We start from the raw sequence: 19,237 nt of genomic DNA, 5'->3' as shown, positions 1-19,237 counted from the left end.
CTTTTCTTTCAGATTTGTCAGATGACTATGCTTATAATTAAGACATTACTGCTCTCAAGGAAATGTCTTTGTGTTATTTGTTGAGTATAGCACGTAGAGTGGTTCTCTTATCTGTAATAACAACAAGCAACGCCTACATGATTATTGAAATGAACTCTGCGAATATAATCTTATGCAGAAAATAAAGTAACTACATCAATACAATGTTGTACTCATTTTAAAAATGGAAAAACAATCAGATAATGTGTAAACAAATGTAATGCTCTACTTCTTAGTTACAGCTGGTAAATTTTAATTTTGTTTAAAGACATGTTAATTAAAACACGTTTCATCAGCTACTTATAAAATTAAGCTCTATTTTGTCTGATTTTGTTAGAAACAGGAAATTTTGAGTGATGCCCACAGATACAGCTGTTTTCAGTCCTTACATAACACCAGATGTGAGATTGATGTATCTGTATTTTGTCCTCTCCTGTGAGTTGCGATGATCAAACAGGCAAAAACATAATGACAGAATGATTAGACTAATTTAGCACAAAGGGAATTGTTCAAGACATTCATATTACCTCACAACCACACACACAATGATGGAGAATGTATTTATTGCAATGTCACAGATAAGCAAAACCACTTTTTGTCTACAATTAATTTCAAAGACAAGCTTTTTATCGTAGAAAGCATCTCTTAGACATAACTGGTATTCTTTCAGTTAGTATTACATTTTTAGATGTAATACTAAAAGATCCAGAAAACTGGCTGTGAGTGTTTTCGGAACTTTAGGCGTGACAAATCATTAATGCAAAAACAAACACCATTTTCCACAGATGTATTTCTTAAAGTAAACTATTCTCATTTAAATGAGCTCTGCTATATAACATCAATGCTAGAAGTAATCACATATTCAAATGTCGTTGGATTGCAACTCAAGGGTGTTGGTAAAAGCTGTTAAAGCATCAGCCATACTTTGCTTTTTCTGTTGCTAGAGCCAATCTGCGAATGTTTGCTATGCAACCAGCTGCTGCCTCCTGCAGAGTTTCATCTGTAGAGCCTACCATAGCCAGTAGGAGCTAGTGAAAATAACAGTAAAAAATAGTATAAGAAATAGAAATAAGTACACTGCTATTTAAAAAATATTCAAGTCATATTTTGAACAATTGTAGGCTACTATTTAAAAAAATTCAAATAATATTTTGAACAACTGTACGCATTTACTCACATACATTGAAATAAAATAGTGAATATTGTATTAACAAAAACATTGTATTATATAGGTACATATATATACACATTTATGTATGGTTTTGTATATTTACATGCATTAGCATACGCATAGAGCACAACACCTTATATTTTGTAATATTTGTACCTGTAATTTGATATTTTCTTGTCTGATTTTCTATTTACTTTTTCACACCTCTCTACTGGTTCTGAATTGAATTTTTCCTTATAAGTAGAAATTGTGTATATGCAAACCAAAATCACTGTTTCCCCTGAAGGCATATTAATGTATTTGAATATGCTCCAACTTTTAATAAACAAGACTGTGCTTTTCTTTTTGGCTTTCATCATAAAACTGGATCCATGTGAAGGACCCTAATGTCCTGCTCATTGCAGGTGGTTTCTTTACCGTCACAGCAAACCACTCATGTGAAACTCATTTATGGATACAGACCTGGACATATCATTCTTACATATTCGCATGGAAAAACACAAAACAAAGGCTCAACAGAGGCACCAAACTTTTGGAATCAATTCAGCTCTTCAGTCATGTGGAGTAGATCCTTCACTCTGGAAGTCATTCAGTTTTTTCAATGGAAATTCCCTTGGAGTAAGGATCTGTTCCACACCAGCATGACATAACACAGATCTTGATGACAGAACACTTTTACATATCAGAAAATCATTATTAATACTTTGGGATCTCTTTCTCTTAGAGTCTTGCAAGTCTGTGATGCAATGGTAATACAATATATGCTAGAAAACAGCAGAAAAAGCAGACTCTTTGCTAGTTTAAATCAGCACCTCACAATCCTCAGATTTCTGAAAATCTGCCAAGCATAGTATGCATCCAGGTATTTTGAAGCTCAGACAGCTCTAATTAAAACCTATATTTTCAGTCTGCAATACTTAGGATTCTGTGTTCACCCAAACAATGTTGAATCAAACCACAAAGAAATCTGTTATCACTCAACTCCAGTGCATATTTTTCATACAGCTAAAATATTACATAAAATTATGAACTGCTAAATATAAAAGCATAAATTGAATGCAGACATCAAATTCATATGCTACCTTTTTCTAACCTTCCAGCAATCGTGAGGCATGGGCCACAGCTGCACACATATGGCATTTGCTTATAGAGATCAAAGCATTTCATACTTGAGGAAGTATTTGTGTTAGCCAAATGTACCAAACAAGCATCTTGCCAGTCACCTTTCACCCTCTGACCCTTACATGTAACTTGTAAGAGTGCCTGCAACATGCTCATATCATGTCAAAAAGACTATTATGTAAATTAAGCATCAATCATGTTATTTTCTAATAATTCTTCTTACTATTATTTCCATTCATGTAACCAACCATCCACGGCCAGATAGCTAGATAAGAATTCTTAAAAGTGTGAACACTTCCGAACGGATGTACCACAGGGAAAAATGGCACAACTAGAAAATGTAATAAGAAAGCTTTATACTCCTGTGCTTTATTTGCAGGCAAAATCTGAGCCAGGTTCAGCAGCCAGCGGAGTCAGTGAAGCTTCACCACTGCCTTCAGCTGGCGGAATGGCCTAGCAGCATGTCTCTGCAGTGGTCAAGCTGCTCAACAAAGCACAAGGGCCAGAACGCAAGTCTAACCAGGAACCTAGCATTTTTTAGAGAAATACTGCTAAATGAAGATCTTTCTTCCTTCTGATTTCCACCAGCTGATTTCTCATTAACCTGAAGTGTTTCTTTGGATGCCTCACATCCTTCTTGTATAACTTACAGACAAAAACTGGTATAGATCTTTCACATCTCTGACTCAAAACCAAAAATATGTATGCACATACCGTTCATACGGTGGTTTTGGTAGCACCATAAGTTTCAAATTTGGGAGCAAGGAAGCTATATGCCTTATGTGATTATTCACTGCATCTTCATAGACCTAATGCAAAGCTTTTTGAAATGTAGTGAGTGTGGAACTCAAACTTTTATAACAAATTCAGCATGAGATTTTTTATCAGTTCATGAGAACAGAAGTTTGTCATGAAATTAATATTTCAGAAATATATTTTTAGTAGAAAATAGCAAGAAAAAAAAATCCCAACAAAAATAAACCTCTGCCTCTGTTATGACTCCATGTTAGGTAGTCCTCGATAGCAGGTTATTGATATCACCTTTTAGTCATCTCTCAGAAAACTTAGGAAAATAAATACTTTTTTGTCTTTTGACTTTTTTCACTTCCTATGGTGAGCTTACTGTTAAGCAATGGCAATGGTAGAGGCAGTGTCGAAAGGGGTGATCTCCACTCTTCCTTGCAGCTGCTTTTTGGAGAGTCAGGGCTTAGTATCAAAGAACAACACATTACAGGACACAGATCTGAAGTATCTCTTCAGATGCCTAAAGAATTAGTGGTATACAACAATGCAACAGCAATTTTTACAAAAACATTAAAAGCTGTTTTTTTTTTTCCTTCTGACTTTGGCGGTTAAAGGATCAATTGCTCTCTGATTTGTTGTTCTTCTAAATCACTTGCCAGTGGTAACATCTATAAGAACTGCCACGTTATACAAAATCCTTGTTCAGGATTTTCAGAACATGACTTCAAAGAAATATTCCTGGAAACAGAGTCTAATACAGTAGCAGCTGCTAGGGATAGAGGATATACAGAACCATTTGTCCGTCAACTTACTCCATGTTATAATAAGAAGAAAAGTGGAGAGAAGATTATTGAAAATGCAAAATATTTAAATGTAAGCAGGTATTTCTTACATATTTAGGAATCTAACTTCAAAGATTTTGATATAAATGCTGTTTTAAATGAAGCAAAATTTTATCGTTTTCATATATACCAACGAAGCTAAAATTCTCTCAGTTCCTGACTGCCACTTCTTAAACTTGTTGTGGATTCATTTCAATTTACTGGCAATTTGGGTCAACCAATTCAGCTGTGGAAATGTATTCATAGAATGTATACACAGACCATATCCACATATTGCATATATTTGACAAGTCCAAGAAAGCTTTTTTCTTTTTAATTTCAATACACCAATGCATTATTACACGTCCTTCTTCTTGAGGCAATGCCCTTGAACTTCATGTATCCCTCTCCTTTACTGTTCAGGTATTGTTTTCTGACACATGTAAATGTTAACAGATGTGAGAAGCAGTAAAAAAAGCATGTGGTATAAATGCTTCTTTCTGGCACATAAGAAGCACTTTCCATAGACAGAGAAAGCATTTGCAGTACTATGTAGACTTCATTTTCAGTTGGCAGGTATCTATATTCTAAGGCAGGAGTCCAAAATTTTTTGCACAGTTAGCACGTCATAGCAGCAAATAAGCACAAATACAAGCTGTTTGGAGAACGTACAGAGCATATGTAGCATTTACGGGTTCCAAAAGCAAGAGTTATGCACGGCCAAATCATTTAAATATTCAGAACAATTAAGAAGATTTTGCTATTACTATCCTAGCTTTAAAATAGCACAGAATGGTGTGGCTGCATCAAGGCAGCAAAGTCAGAGTAATCCAGAATGGAAGGCGTCTCAAAAGACCTCTGGTCCATTTCATGCACAAAGCAGGGTCAGCCATCAGATTAGACCAGGTTGCCCTGGGATTTATCCAGCTTGATCTTGAAAACCTTTGAGGACAGAGACTGCACAATCTTTTCAAGCAATCTGTTCCAGTGTTTGTCTGTCTTCACAGGGAAAAGATTTTCCCTATATTCAGTCTCTGTTGTTTCAGTTTATGCCTGTTGATTCTCACCCAAAAGCCATGCATCACTGGCAAAAGCCTTGCTACATCTGTTTGATGACTGACCCCCTTGTAGGTACTGGGAGGCTGATGCTAAGTTCACTAGAAGCCCTCCCTTCTCCATGCTGAAAAACCCGCTTCCCTGAGTTTTTCCTCACAGGACAGGTGCACCACTTTTGATCCTCATGGCACTCTGCTGGTCCCAACAGCCCTGGTTTAGCCATGTCTTTCCTGTATTGGAGGGCTGACTGGAGTATTCTAGGTGTGGTCTAATGAGTACTATGGAGAAGAAAAATCACTTCTTTAACATACTGACCATGCTCCTGCTATTGCAGCCCAGTACTGTGTCTTTGCTTTCAGGAGAGACTGCTGGCCAATGTTCAGCCCTCTGCCTACTGAAATCCTCATGCCCTTTTCTATAGAACTGTTCCACATCCGCTCGGTCCCTAGCTAGTATCACTGCCAGGGCAAGTGCAAGGGCAAGTGCAAGTCCTTCTCAGTTGCAGGATGTTGCATTTATCCTTGCTGAATTTCATTATGTTCCATCGATCTGCTCCAGCCTTGCCCTGGACTATATGGAAACCACCTCCCTCTCTGGCAACCATGTTCTCTGGTATACCAAAGTCATGACAGTTGTTCTTCAAGGCAATAGTCAGACATAAGGGGGTAAGCCAGAATACTGGCTTGCATGTTACTGAATCATGAATGATGCTGCCTGATACGCTCTGAAAGCAGAGCTTCCTTGGAATATTATCTCTGCAATCACAAAGTAATCAATTGAAAACTTATTTTTCAAACAAAATAAAACAAGGGTCAATAAGAGGACTTGTAAATGTGTCCTTCCAAAATGGGTAATAAAAGTTAGTAATTCTTCTTTCTATGAAGATGTCTTTCTAGAATTTTTCACTTCCACAAAAACATAGCATAAGGGGATTTAAAAGAAGAAAAAATACAGACAAGTATTCCCCCAATAAAACCAATAAACAAAATCTTGTATGGTTCAGATGCTCCATGCACTGGGTACAATAATTCCCAAGTACTCCCTTTCCTACTTTCCTTTAGTCACAATCATTGCAGCTTTCAGACTCACAGGTGGGAAGCAGGAAACAGAAGCAGCAGTGTTCTCAGAAAGAATATAGTTTGCATGTATTCTTTAAAAGGGGGTTAGTCACTTGATGCTTCTACAAGTTTTCCAAAACAGTGGAAAGTGTGGAACAGTACTACTGGACAGAGGTTCCTTTGCTCATGCAAAACAGATATAGATCAGCCTAAGCAATACTCGAGTCCTCTGAAAAGGAAAGCATAAAAATGAAGGAAGAATAGCTATCAAAATAATTTTTAATGCCAATTTTTCAAGCCTTTTTCTTTTTTAGAAGGAAAAATAGACGGGCTCCTTCAACAAGATTCATATCTATACTGGGAAGCTAGTCACAGTTCACATTGAGCTTAAAATTCCTGGAAAGAAAGACACTCAACATAACTGCTGCTTCTATCTGCTAGGCTGGTGATGACATCTTGTAGCCTGACATTGCATTTCCAGTTGGTGATAGGACTTGCCATTTCTTTTTTAAATTTAGATTTAGTACCTGACTTATTTTACTTGCAACATTTCCTAAAGGATACTGATTTTCTAGCACTGTGATTTTCTAATTGCGTAACACTTCTTTTCCAAAAAAGACATTTTTCACATGCTTTTTATAAACCTAACCTAAGAGAAAAAAATACTTTAAATAAAAGCATATGGTAGAAGCTTATCCAAGAAAGTATCAGTCTAGATCCAGCCAGCAGTTTGCTAACTTTCAACACCATAGTGCACACTGGAAAATATTAAAGCACCTAGTTTGAGTATTACGTTACACGTATTCCTATGAAAATATTTCTCATGAAATTAAATTATAAATAATAAAGCATACTCTTCAATCAAAGCATAATTAAGGTTAAAGAAAGCCGCTGCTTCTAAATTGATATTCAGGACCTTTTTCTGATTTTCTCTTTCAGCAGAAGGGATGTACCATGTACAATGCATAGTTCCCTAAGAAGATGCTTCTGCAAGTTCTGCAGTGTTTTCTCCTGATTTTGTTTTTCTCATGCAAAACAAAGACAATAAATTTCAGATGTAAAGTTTTTGGGCCAGGGAATGCTGAGCTAGCAGAGGTGGAAAACCCAGTACTACAAATCCCAGTAAATGCAAAAGATGGGCAGGACATACAAGCACTCTTTTGACTGCCTCTCGTGGAATGCCTCTCTTCTCTGGAACTGAAGCCAGTGCAGCACCTGGCAAGCCCAGCTTGCTCACACTGAATGTGAAGGTGCTAGAACTGGAGCTCCTTGCTTGGGCGTGGTGAAATTCTAGGAAGATCCCACCTAGTTGTTTTTTTTTTTCTTCATTCTCTCATTCCTATCTTTCCTCTTCTCTCTCCCTTGAAACGCATCTCCATTCTAGCAGCCATGGAAAAAGGATAACAGCCCTTGAGAGTCAGTCAGGCACTACAGAGGGACGAGAAGGCCTGAAAGATGCAGCTGAGACCAAGGCACACCTGAAAGCGGTGGCAGTCAGCAGACTGGGCAGGAACTGTCTCCTCTGTCTCATCTTTTCCTTACTCCTTCAAAAAAAAAACAAAAAAACAAAACAAAACAAAAAAACACCAAAAAACAAAAACAAAAAAAAAACCAAAAAACAAAAAACCAAAAAGGACAGTGAGAATAACCAGGTGAGAAAAACTTGTCAAACTTGTCTGCAGTTTGCAGTGCACTTTGCTATCTATTCTTTTTTAAACATTTCTTTTGTTTAGTTACAGCTAAACCAAAAAGAATCTGGGGCTATCTTTCTCCACCATGGCTGAACTGTGCCTACTTCGCTCTTGAAGAGAAATCTCCTTAGGCAAACACTAACAAAATACAAAATAAAATATAGCTCCCATATTATCCAATTATTTTAAAGGTGGCATTGCTTCACTTGCTGGCAAAATACATACAATATGGATGTCTAAAGGAAATTATAATATGGTATGCAATTTAAGTATACGTACATACTTCCAAGTCTATGTATATGTACGAAATATGAACAAAATATTCTACAGCTCTTTCAACACCTCATCAGTATTAACTGTCCATTTTTCACAGTAATACAATTATTTGGGGAAGGGTGCCCCACTTCTGTGCAAAGATATCATAAAAAAGCAGTGGATCCTGAATATCTGACAAGGAGAATGGGAACAAAATGCTAAATGGTAAAACGTAGAATAGTTTTAAATCTCAGTAAACTTGCAGGCCACTTTAAAATACACTAAATTGAAAGGCTTTTCTATCACAAGCTGTTAGGCATAGAACTTCAGAGGAATATTTCCCGCAATTTCAGATATAAGTGAATATAAACATATCATAGAAAGGTAATAAAGCAAAATAAAACCAGTAATAAAAGCAACTTTAAATCATTGTTTAAAAGGTACGATTATATGCAACCCATCAGAGTCCTTAAAGGCAGATAGTTTGAGTCCACGTTCAGCCGTAAGAAGTTTAGTACAATATTAAGAAAGAATTCAATCATCATGAACATTCCAATGTACAGAAGGTCTTACAGGATATGAAATTCATCCCACAAAAAGCAATAGGCAGATCTGATAATCCAGAAGTGATGAAGCCCAAGGTCTTACAGCATGTTTTTATTTGAACCACTTCATTTTATCCTTATTTCATGTCGTTTTCAAGAGAAGATTAACACATAAAAGGCCCTTGGTGGCACAGAGAGAATAAAGAACTTTTTCATAACATCAGTACAGTCACATTAAAAAAAAACAAAAAAGGTTTTTTTCAATTCACTGGAAATTCGTTGTATTAAAACAGGAGCCTGCTTACTTAACAACATGTAATGGACACAAGCAGGCTCATGGACGTTCCTTTCCTTTCATAATGAAATCTGTCTCTGTAACACATTGGAGACTATTTCTTTATTTTACTGCATCCTGATCAATCTTTCTTTTTATCCCCTGCTCACTTTCAGTACTCATCTGCTGTCTCATTCCTGCTCTTTTCATATTTTGCTTTCTTTTTCATTTTACAGGAGCATAATTTCTACCTTCCCTTCCTTCCTAAATATTTCTGTGAAGGTAGTATAGGAAGTTTGAGAAAGAACTGCTAATTCATTTTTGGTTTCAAAATGTAAAAAAATTACTATTAATAAGAATATTGTCTCTGTCAATTTGTCACTCACATGAGGGCTATATAGAAGCTAAGGGAGGTCAGTTGCAAATAAACTCTCAGGAGCAAGTCAGAAGAAAAAAGGAGACTTGAGCTGTCCAGGAACCCTCATACACTGACAGATTCTGCCTGACTTCCCAGCAGTACACTGAAAACATCTTACATGTCATTCTCTTGTTTACCTACTATTCCTGAAGTGCACTATAAGCGCTCTATTTTTGAAGTCAGCACAGAACAACAAAAAAGAGAAACTGCAGCTTCCAGACTACTGACAAATGTTTCGATGTTATCTTAAGCTGCATCTTATACTGAGAACAAGGTGCAAAACCTTACAGTACTACTATTTTAAAAATATGGTACATCCACTGGTATGCATAGACCGACTTCAAACTCTCTTCTGTATTCAATTCCAAGTAGTGATTTTGATCTATAAAGTCAGCACAGATTTAGGTCCAATGGTCTAAGTGTGTGTCTCTCTGCCTTAGTATGACCATACTGACCAAAATCAGTGGGGTGCTTCTACTAGCAAACCTTAACATATCACATTCTGGGGATAAAAGCAGGACAGTCATGCTGTACACATGTACAACAGCATTTATTTCAAATAAAGATTCAAGTCACTTTTTTCTGTGGTGTACTAGAAGAACTATATCCTCATGTTTTAAGATGTGTGGGTGGCAACAGTGCATATATTTACATAAACTGGAAGATGACTGGCATTGTTCAATTTATAGCCTGTTTTTAAACTAGAGAACATTCAACTAGAACATTTTATGAAACTAATACAAAAAAAATACTATATGCAGTCAAAAAATAATAAATGACTGCTGTAATACAATCTGGATAGATTCTAAGATAAGAAAATAGAATTTAATAATAATAATTTAATTATGATTTAATTTTTCACATTTAGAAGTTGCTCGTAACTGAAAGTAACTTCCCAAAACAAATTATATTTAACATGGAATAAGAATAAATACATACATAACTTAACTATCCCTTTGAATACAGTTAGAAACTCTTCCAGTCTAGAAAGGCAATAATTTCTGTTAGGTCTAAGTATGAGAAGCCTATTCGCACTGATTATTTGGTTGTTTGTCTTCCTGTATTAAATTCTTTTATGTTGGGGCACTACTAAGGATAATTAGTAGAGTGCAACTACATTAAACATAGGAAACAAAAAGGAAAACTAGCACAGCATAAATGAGTGTATGGATGGTATGAACATGGTTCAGCTTTACTCAAACAAATACGAAACTCTGAATGTGAGAAAGCAAGAAATGAGCTGGGTTGCTTTACAGACAAAAGTCTGTGTATAGTCCACATGCTAATTAACACCTGCAGATTTAAAAAAAAAAAAAAAAAAAAACTTGTCTACTTCTTGGTTTTCCACTTTTTAAGTTTTTGCTTTGGATTACAAAGAGACATGAATTGCTAGAATACATTTTCCTATCTTCAAATTGATTTTGGCATTTAGAGAACTCTGTATATGCTGCACATTTTTTTAATTTCTTTTTTGTCATTACTTTTGTGATGTATGAAGGATGAAAGACACAGAAGACAAGGTATGGTATATAAAGAAGATAGAAGCAACAGTTAGGAATCAGCTGAACATTGCTTTATGAACACAATATGATTTAGTGATGCTAATGCTAGCACAAGAACATTAACAGCATGTTAGACAGCCTTGGGTGAGGATTCTTGGAGAACAAAGCAGCCTAATTATTACAGTACGGGTAAGTTAGTGTAAAACAAAATACTACACCTGTGTGGGTAATGTTCTCTTTTTCATTTTTCAGCTCCCAACTCAAAGATGCTACTTTTTCAGGAAAATACTCCATCACATGCTTGAATCATGATAAAATTAAGGAGATTAACACCTATTCCATCTTTATGAAGAGCACTGGCACTTGCTTAAAAATGGTTTCTAGAAATACAATTCTCTCAAATGCATCAGTGATGCTTGAGAATTAAGCAAATTATCAGTTTCTCTCCTCACTCCCTAGGAAGTCTACAACAATTTAAAGCTAAATAACTCCTACGGTTTACTACAAATTCAATAAGAATTCTGGGACAATGAGAGGAAGAAGATGAAACACTTCAAGAAGCAAAAGACTAATAAAATACTATTTACACAGTGAATGCTCAGGAAATCCAGGACAAAATTATGGTAGACTTTGAGATACATACACACTCCACTAGCCTACAGTTCCTCTGGAGTCCAGAAATTCTCTTATTGGATTTCTGTAAAGGAGGTAAGTTAATTTAATGACTTTTGGATTCATGCAGATTTTATGGATAAATGTGCAGAGGTAAAAATATCAAATTAACCCAGATTTTTCCCACATACCTGGGCTCAAGATAGGTGATAGGCAAAAAGTGGTGAACTCTCCAGGGCAATTCTGAATTTAGGTGTTCCAAATAATGTCTGGAGATTTTTTTATCTTTTGTTACAGAGAGCAAAATTATATATCTTACCCTTAGCCAAGTATTTGGAACTGTAATGTCTATATGACATTATGGAAGTACCTTTACGCATGCCTGCTTTCTCAGTTCTTTATCATGTACAGTTTTGTATTTTTATCTTTATCTTCAACACAAATGCAATGAGCATACTGGATGTGACCGAACTTCACTTATGATCTACCTTTCTTGTTTCCTGCATATTTTGCAGTTTATCAGACTCCTTTTGTAACGGACTAGCAATACTGACCAATATGCTCTTATTTCAACATTCATTTCCTTCTCCTCAAAATTAACATAAATAGTTGCAATTAGTTGCACTAATTAGTAGCTGGTAAATACAACCAGTTATGATCCTTGCAGATAAATGTGAAATTCAATAAAAAGAGATTTCTTATAAAATGAAAATGCATGGACTTTTGTAGTTTAGCAGAAGATATATTTTAGCCTTTGGTTGATTGTTATACAATCACCATTGCAACTGTGATTCGTAATCTGATCCAGTCCTCACTGAAGTCAGTGATGCAGTTCTCATCAACCTCATGTGCCCTGGCAGCCTGGTCAAGTCTTTAGACTTTATGCCAAAATATGGAATACTGATCAGGAGCATTAACACAAGGGCCCATCTCATAATCTACACATTGCAAAAGGACTTTTCCTTAGCATCTTTATCTTGAAAGTGACAGCAGCAAGATGTGCCATATTATTAAAAGATACTGCAGAGTGCTCTTTGAAATGGCAACATAAAAGAGAATACAATGAGTAGGGCTTGAAGCCAACTGAGTGATTGATCCTCCAGGAAGAAGAAAAAAGTTTTCATAGACAACAACATGAAATGTAAAATTTGGTACATTAAGGACTCCTGAATGACAATTCAGTCTCTATTTACACATATGTATTACTGCATATCTACACACATGTATATATTGCCCTTATTATTTCTTATATTCGTCTTCTTTGAATAGCTCCTTACAGACAAGGAAACTATTTCTGATCAGCTAAATGCCAAAAATAATTACCTGGCATTCTGCCCTTGTGCATTAAGCCAAGTACCTCTCAATTAACAAAACTAATTCTAAGATTAGACAATGTAGCTACTACTCCATGTAAAATAAAATATTTCAATATTTTTTTCTTATTATTACCAAATTAGAAACAAATATCTCACACAGACATGGGGATGAGACTTAGTACAGGGAGCTAAACAATTGCAAGAAGCTGTTCTGTGTATGTCTGTGGTTTAGAAATAGTGCCAAGTCGGAAGGAAAAGACATTCTCTGCATTTTCTAAAGCAAGATAAATACTGAAAAGAAATATAGATGAAAGATGGAACAGCTATCTATGGACTCTGCCAGATTCCTTGGCTTTTTGGCACACCTACTGATGCTGGCAGACTTAGCCTGTAGCAATCTTTTCCATTAAAAGAAGCACCATATATTTTGGTTTAGCATACTTTGTTTGTGCATTTTTAAGCTTCAAAAATGTCTATTTAAATTTTTTTTAATGATTCCTTCTGCACAGTTGGCTGCAATTGCACTTATTTGAAGCAGTTCATTTATCACTAAAAGAGCTGCAGGGCACAGCTACTGTTAAACAGCTCCAGCAAACCTACAGCTTAGTGGGACAAGCTTCTTTTTATAAGACTGAAAGATGCTTAAATTGTGCCAAGAGGAGTTTTATGCCAGCCTCTAGGTTTGTTATCCAAACGTTACTAAATTAGAGGTCTTCTGAAGCATAGGATTTGGGCAAAGATAAGCTGATCTCCCCGGGCTGCTGTTTTTTCCTATCTGGGATAAGCCAGATTTTAACAGAACACTTGCTACGTATCATAAACTTTAGTAGTGTGAAATTTTGAAAAATCATTGAAACTCTGAGGCTTAATCTACACTGAAGTCAAACTTCATTACCTTTGGCAATGACACAAAAGTGAAATGTTTTACATGTAAGTACCCCTACTTTATGAATGGTGAATTCTACTTATTATGAAGGTAGAGGCTTACTGGCTTTTGTTTCTTGGAGCTGAAACTGTAGGAAAAATGTCCACACCTGGCAGTTACCAACACAACAGAAGTTGCAGTGGTGTAACATTGTCAGTTATCATTAATCCTTCTGAAACAAAGCAACAAATGCTGGCATCAGATTTAGCTTGTGGAAAATCTTGCACATTTATGGGTGAAGGAACTGGGTGTAATTTCTGTAGCCAACAGCCATGCAGCAATTTTGCCATCTAGTGCCCTCTTCCTTGACATCTAAGAGCTGTAACAATTAATTTATGAAAAACAACAGGCATCAGCCTGGAGGTATGTGCCAAACAGCAATATCTCCAGTCTGAACAGTGGAGCCTGAATAGAGCCAACCATGAGCGTTAAAAAGAGGGTTCTTCTAAACTGAAAATAAAAATGTAAATACATAAATATGTATGTATGTACGTATTGCACGCGGATAATATTACTGCATAGATACTATATGAAATATTTTGGTTTGATTTAAAAAAGTATTTTCTTAGAGGTTAATAATGTAAAACTCTACATTCTGTATCAGTGCTCTCAATAAAGACCCCCCCCCCCCAAAAAAAAAAAAAAAAAAAGCAAAAGAACAAAAAACCAACCCTCTGATCAAACACATCTAAAGAATTAGGCGCAAGTGCATTTGCATTTCAGTTTCTGATCCTCAGATATACATGGTATACGCCGAAGAGGGAGTTCTTGAAAATTTTCACTAAAAATTACTAGTAACCATCTTCCATATTTTGTAGTTCACAAAGACGATCCTGTGAAAGCCTTTTCACGTTAAAAAATTCACCAAAACTTGTAAGGATTTATGGTTTTAGTAAATAATGACCAAAATTTGGAAGCAATTCAAAATAAAATACCCAAAATGCATTCTTCAGTACAGTCATTATAACAAAGTATAGAAGAACTCTTCAAACAGAAAAATGTCATTTCATAATAACTTTTATGAATCATGGTTAAGCCAGCTATTTTTAAATGTTATATTATTATAGGGAAAAGGAAGAGCCTTTGTGTGATTAACTTTTCTACAATTAATAATTGAACTCAAAAAGCACAAATACTTCATAGATTAATTCATAGTACCATTTAGAAAAGACATCATAGCTCTTACAGCTTCTTTGCCAAAATAAAAGCTAACAAAATGAAAAACAACTATGCATTTCTTGAAGATATAGCATGATGAAAAGAAAAAAATGTGATGGATTAATTAAAAACATATCTATTCATACGTATAAGCACATAGACACATCAAGAAGTATCTTGTACACTCCTAGAAGCATGAGACTCTATTTTGCCTCCCTTATACCAAGGGTTTAAAATTAAGTTTTCAATATTCCTGCTGAAGATCCTACTAGCTGTAACCAATATTCCAGAAGGTATCTACTGACATTTTGCAATATTATGAAAACTGAGCACTCCCATATTGTGCAAATAATTCAGTGAGACCAAAGAGTAAGGCTAAAGATCAGTTCTATACACTGGCAAGTTGGATGGACAATAGCATGAGCTATGGCTCTCGTATGGGTTAAGTACCTTAATGTCTGGGTGACTGGGTACTATCTGGTGGCTCTGCTCTCTTGGTTTTCACAAAAACCTTACAGCCAGTATCCAGTATTTATATTTTGCTTATAATAATAGAGTTGGAGTTACAACTTATCAGTGACTGTATCTTGGTTTGCTTGAATTACCAAATATAAGCTATACACATATTTTTAGATTTTTTCCTACTATTCAATTCCTACCTGTTCACCTCCACCTTGTTGTGTTCTACATTCAAACAGGTTTTCTGGGGTCTTTTTCTGATATAGCTATACATCACTGCCTAGCAAGGTGAACAATTCAACTGTTATCAATGGCTTTAAAAGCTCTGACAATGCAGATAAACAAGTAAGTTTAATGACATCATTTATTAGTTAGGAATTCAAGCACAAACTTTACTCAAAATCAAAATGCCAGTAGATCCTCATTCATCTCACTGGGCAAATATCCCTGAATGTTTTAGAATATCTGTGTACTATCTGATCAGCTGCTTGCAAATGTAAAATATTCAGCAAACAGAATGGGTGGGTTTTAGCTTCATACTTTACAATCAAAACAACTAATGTTTTTCATAGACCTTAATCTGTTTGTGCCTACATAGTTCAACTCTCAGCCAGCAAACTTCAGTTTTCTAGTAAATCATATCTCTGCCAAAACTGGAATCTTCCATTATGGAAAAGGCAGCATTTTGTTTCAAAGGCATTATTGGAAGAGTTACTGTGTTGGTGTCTTAAAACTTTCTTCTCTAAAATAATAAAATGCTCGAATGCATTTTGCAGCTGCTTTTATACTGTGAATGATTAATATCAAAAAGACAGGTAACTCATCTGAGATTTACACAGTTTATTGACAAAAGTTTAAGTCTGATTTAATCTCTTGGTAAAAACAAATGAGCTTACTTCACTAGGTCTAGATTCACTCGTGATTTATATCAACAGTATTAGCTTATGTTAATTTTTACCCCTGTGTAGGAAAGCATTATAGCATGGCAACAGCTAGCCTGGTGAACAGTCGAAGAAGAAAACTGGCTGAATGTGAACTTTGAGGGCAATACTGAGGCAAAACAGAATAATGAAAATCTCTCATGTTCAAACAGAGCTTACATAGAGACAGGGAAGTTATTTTACCTGTTTTAAGAATTTATGCTACTATTACTGGAATAGTGAATTCTGTCCTGAAATATGCTGAAATTGAGTCCAAAAAAGGAAAGTTCAGAAAAAAAAGATTCAGAGCTGACTCACCAAAATAAACAATTGAAAAGACAGAGATTACACTGGAGATTACACTCATTAAAGTGATGACAATGGAGTGATTTGATTTCACTATATGAGAACATTCATGAAAACAGAAGCTATATAAGGCTTTTCAGTTTACCAAGCAACAGTATCATGCATGTAATGGCATAAGATAAAATTTTAGGCTACAAATAAGGTGCAAATGTTTTTATGGGGAAGGTATTTAACTACTGGAAAAAGTTTTGATGGCTCTAGTAGATTTTCCATTGCTGGAATTTTTTAAGTAAAGAGTCAGTGTTTTTCTAAAAGATATACTCTATTCCAAACAGAAATAAATTGAAGCCATGTCTCTGGGTTGTATGAGCAAAGCTCATCAGACCAGACCATTACAATGATCTCTTCTAGTATTATAATGTACAATGTAGTACTATAATGTATATCTATGATTATTCAACATGAGAATAGAGTCCAGTTTACAGGACCATAATCTTATTTAGGCTTTTAAAATACTGGCACACTGCTTTTCTCCGAACCCTGCAAGTTTCCCTGTACTGCAAAGCTTACCGAAAATCAACATTCAGGAGGGTAGTAATTTAAATTTAGCTGTCTGAAAGCCAGCTGTTTAGTCTGAGCTACAGACCTAGGTCTTTTCAATACTCAGTGGAGAAAACAAGAAACCTTCATGATCCTATACTTTTCTAATATCCTGGGCATCTATTTTCAGCTCGCGTAAGTCTGCAGGTGTCCCTCTTTCCATTGGCTAGTGAAGGTGTCTTAGTTTAGATTGCTTTAAACACCATACCTAAAAGTGGCCAAAGTTAGATGAAAGGAATCCATCCCTAATACTCCAAAGTCTTTCTTCAAAATCCCTGGATTCAAGTTAGTTAGATCCACTAATTCAAAACATCTGTCTTTGTTAGATCATGTTTAAAGTGTGCTTCAGTTACTGTTGGGCAGATAGTGTTTCATCACCAGCATATCATAAATACATCTCATCTGTATTTTTCCAAGAAAAGAATGAAGTACATTTTGAATACCTCTTTCATATTGCACAATTATTCAGAAGTCTGTCATTCCTACCTAATAATGAACTGGACTGCAGAGTCATTCACATTCACATGTATGAACTTTGTGAGGCACTCCCTTAAACACACAGATATGGGGGGATGCAATTGCGTAGATCTGACCTTTGTACCTGCACTTCCATTACAGCTGAAGGAGACCAGACAGTATTGCTGGTAGAGACTGAAGTGCCTTATCTTTGCATAAATGTCTAAATTAGGAAAGAGATGAAACACAGTAAAGGGTCTAAAGATGAAGAAGCATAAGGAGTGGATGAAGCTCCCTGGTTTGTTTTCTCTGGTAACCAGTGATAGAACCTGAGGGAACGACATGGTGCTGCAACAGGGGAGATGTTGTGGGATGTACAGGAGTGGATGTAGATTCCACAGCCACTGTAGGAAAGTGTTCCAGTGTACCCTCCCTCCAGTGTACTCTCAGTGGAATGTTTTTTCCTCATATCTAGCTACAATCCGTCAGTTTCATTCTGTGACCATTATCTCTTGTCCTGGTATCATGCAATTCAGTAAAGAACTTCTCTTTGTTGTGAGACAAAACCTTTCAGAAATCATTTTCACAGAAAAATTCTTTCTAGAGCCTTTGCAAAATGTTCTCCTGCTGAACTCTTAAAATAAGATCTTTCATGACTGCACGGTTCCAGGTGAACTTCATTTCTTAATTTTAATCTTAAATTTCCCCCAAACCCAGACACACTCAGTTCCATGGTGGCTTTCTGCCACAGTGACCAACTATCCATGCTGTTAAAATGCATGAATCATGCATGGTGATAAAATGCTGAGGTAATGTCACTACCAGCTGAGGTCAAAGTCAAGTGAAGCACTCTAGAAGTGAATGTCGATGTGGTAACATCATCAAGCTGTGATAATTTTAGCACTGAAACACTCTTTACTATTTCACTGCCATCAAGCTTTTCTAGGACAAAGGTCAGAATATTTGAGGTACTCTGCAGTATTTAAAAGCTATTTCAAAAGAAAGATCTCTTTTACCAAGTCAAATAAGAAAATTTCTACCTCACCTTCACCACTCCATTTTCATGCATGGTGATACAGTTGCTGGGATCCTCTGAAAGCTGATACAAAGCCTGAGCTGTAGCTCTATGCACCAATGGATCATTTGACTTCAAGTAATGTACTAAAGGAGCTACTGCCTTGTTCTCTCCAAAGGTAACTCTATTGTTTCCCCACATGCAACAGTGAGAAATGGCCTCTGCTAAGTGATGTCTTAATTTGTCATTGTTCTGAAGAAGGTAAAAACATAATAAATTAAAAGAAATATAATACAATAAAAATTTCATAGAAAGCAGAACTGCATTCTCAAACATCTTTAAGTCATCTCAATTTAATTGTAGCACAACTAAGAATTGGAAAGAACTGTGAGGCATGGAGCTAGTAGCACTTTGCAAGAAGTGCTGCTAATTTTTATATTGTTTTAAACATGCTTTTAGACTGGCTGGAAATTTTATAAGTTTAGCATCAAAATTTAACACATAGCCCTATCACTGCGATTCTCTGTGTGTTTCAGATTTATTGCTCTTTCAATTCTTTGTGCTTTTTCCATGCATCAGCTGTGAGAAGCAATATTCAGCAACAGTGATTATTAAAATGAAGTTCATCTTCCAAAGCAATTTTAGTACCAGCCACAAAGTGCTTTCATGTCCAAAATACAACTCATAGAGGAAGAATTCTATAGCTCTTCCTTACTGCTGCTGAAAAATCTATCACTCTTGTCACAATCTTTTATTTGGAAATAATGCAGATTA

At 35.8% G+C, this 19,237-nt stretch overlaps 1 protein-coding gene across 6 annotated transcripts in view; it reads right to left on the bottom strand.

The window, feature by feature from the left end:
- Window positions 1-585: 585 nt before the first annotated feature.
- ARMC4 (armadillo repeat containing 4) overlaps window positions 586-19,237 on the bottom strand; it is a 71,397-nt gene continuing 52,745 nt past the window's right edge. For 4 of the 6 annotated variants that reach the window (XM_015282066.4, XM_003640636.6, XM_015282067.4 and 1 more), the window contains 2 exons: window positions 18,494-18,715; window positions 586-1,067 (listed from right to left, as the gene is read on the bottom strand). In XM_015282066.4, coding sequence (XP_015137552.1) covers window positions 954-1,067; window positions 18,494-18,715 — 336 coding nt within the window. In that variant the 3' untranslated portion in view covers window positions 586-953. Of the gene's footprint in view, window positions 1,068-15,366; window positions 15,427-18,492; window positions 18,716-19,237 lie in introns of all 6 variants that reach the window. The other 2 variants (XM_040694362.2, XM_040694371.2) reach the window with 2 other exon arrangements.

Source organism: Gallus gallus, chromosome 2 (assembly GCF_016699485.2).
Source record: "Gallus gallus isolate bGalGal1 chromosome 2, bGalGal1.mat.broiler.GRCg7b, whole genome shotgun sequence".
In the NCBI taxonomy this organism is placed as follows: domain Eukaryota; kingdom Metazoa; phylum Chordata; class Aves; order Galliformes; family Phasianidae; genus Gallus; species Gallus gallus.
This window is presented reverse-complemented; position numbering and strand designations above follow the sequence as displayed.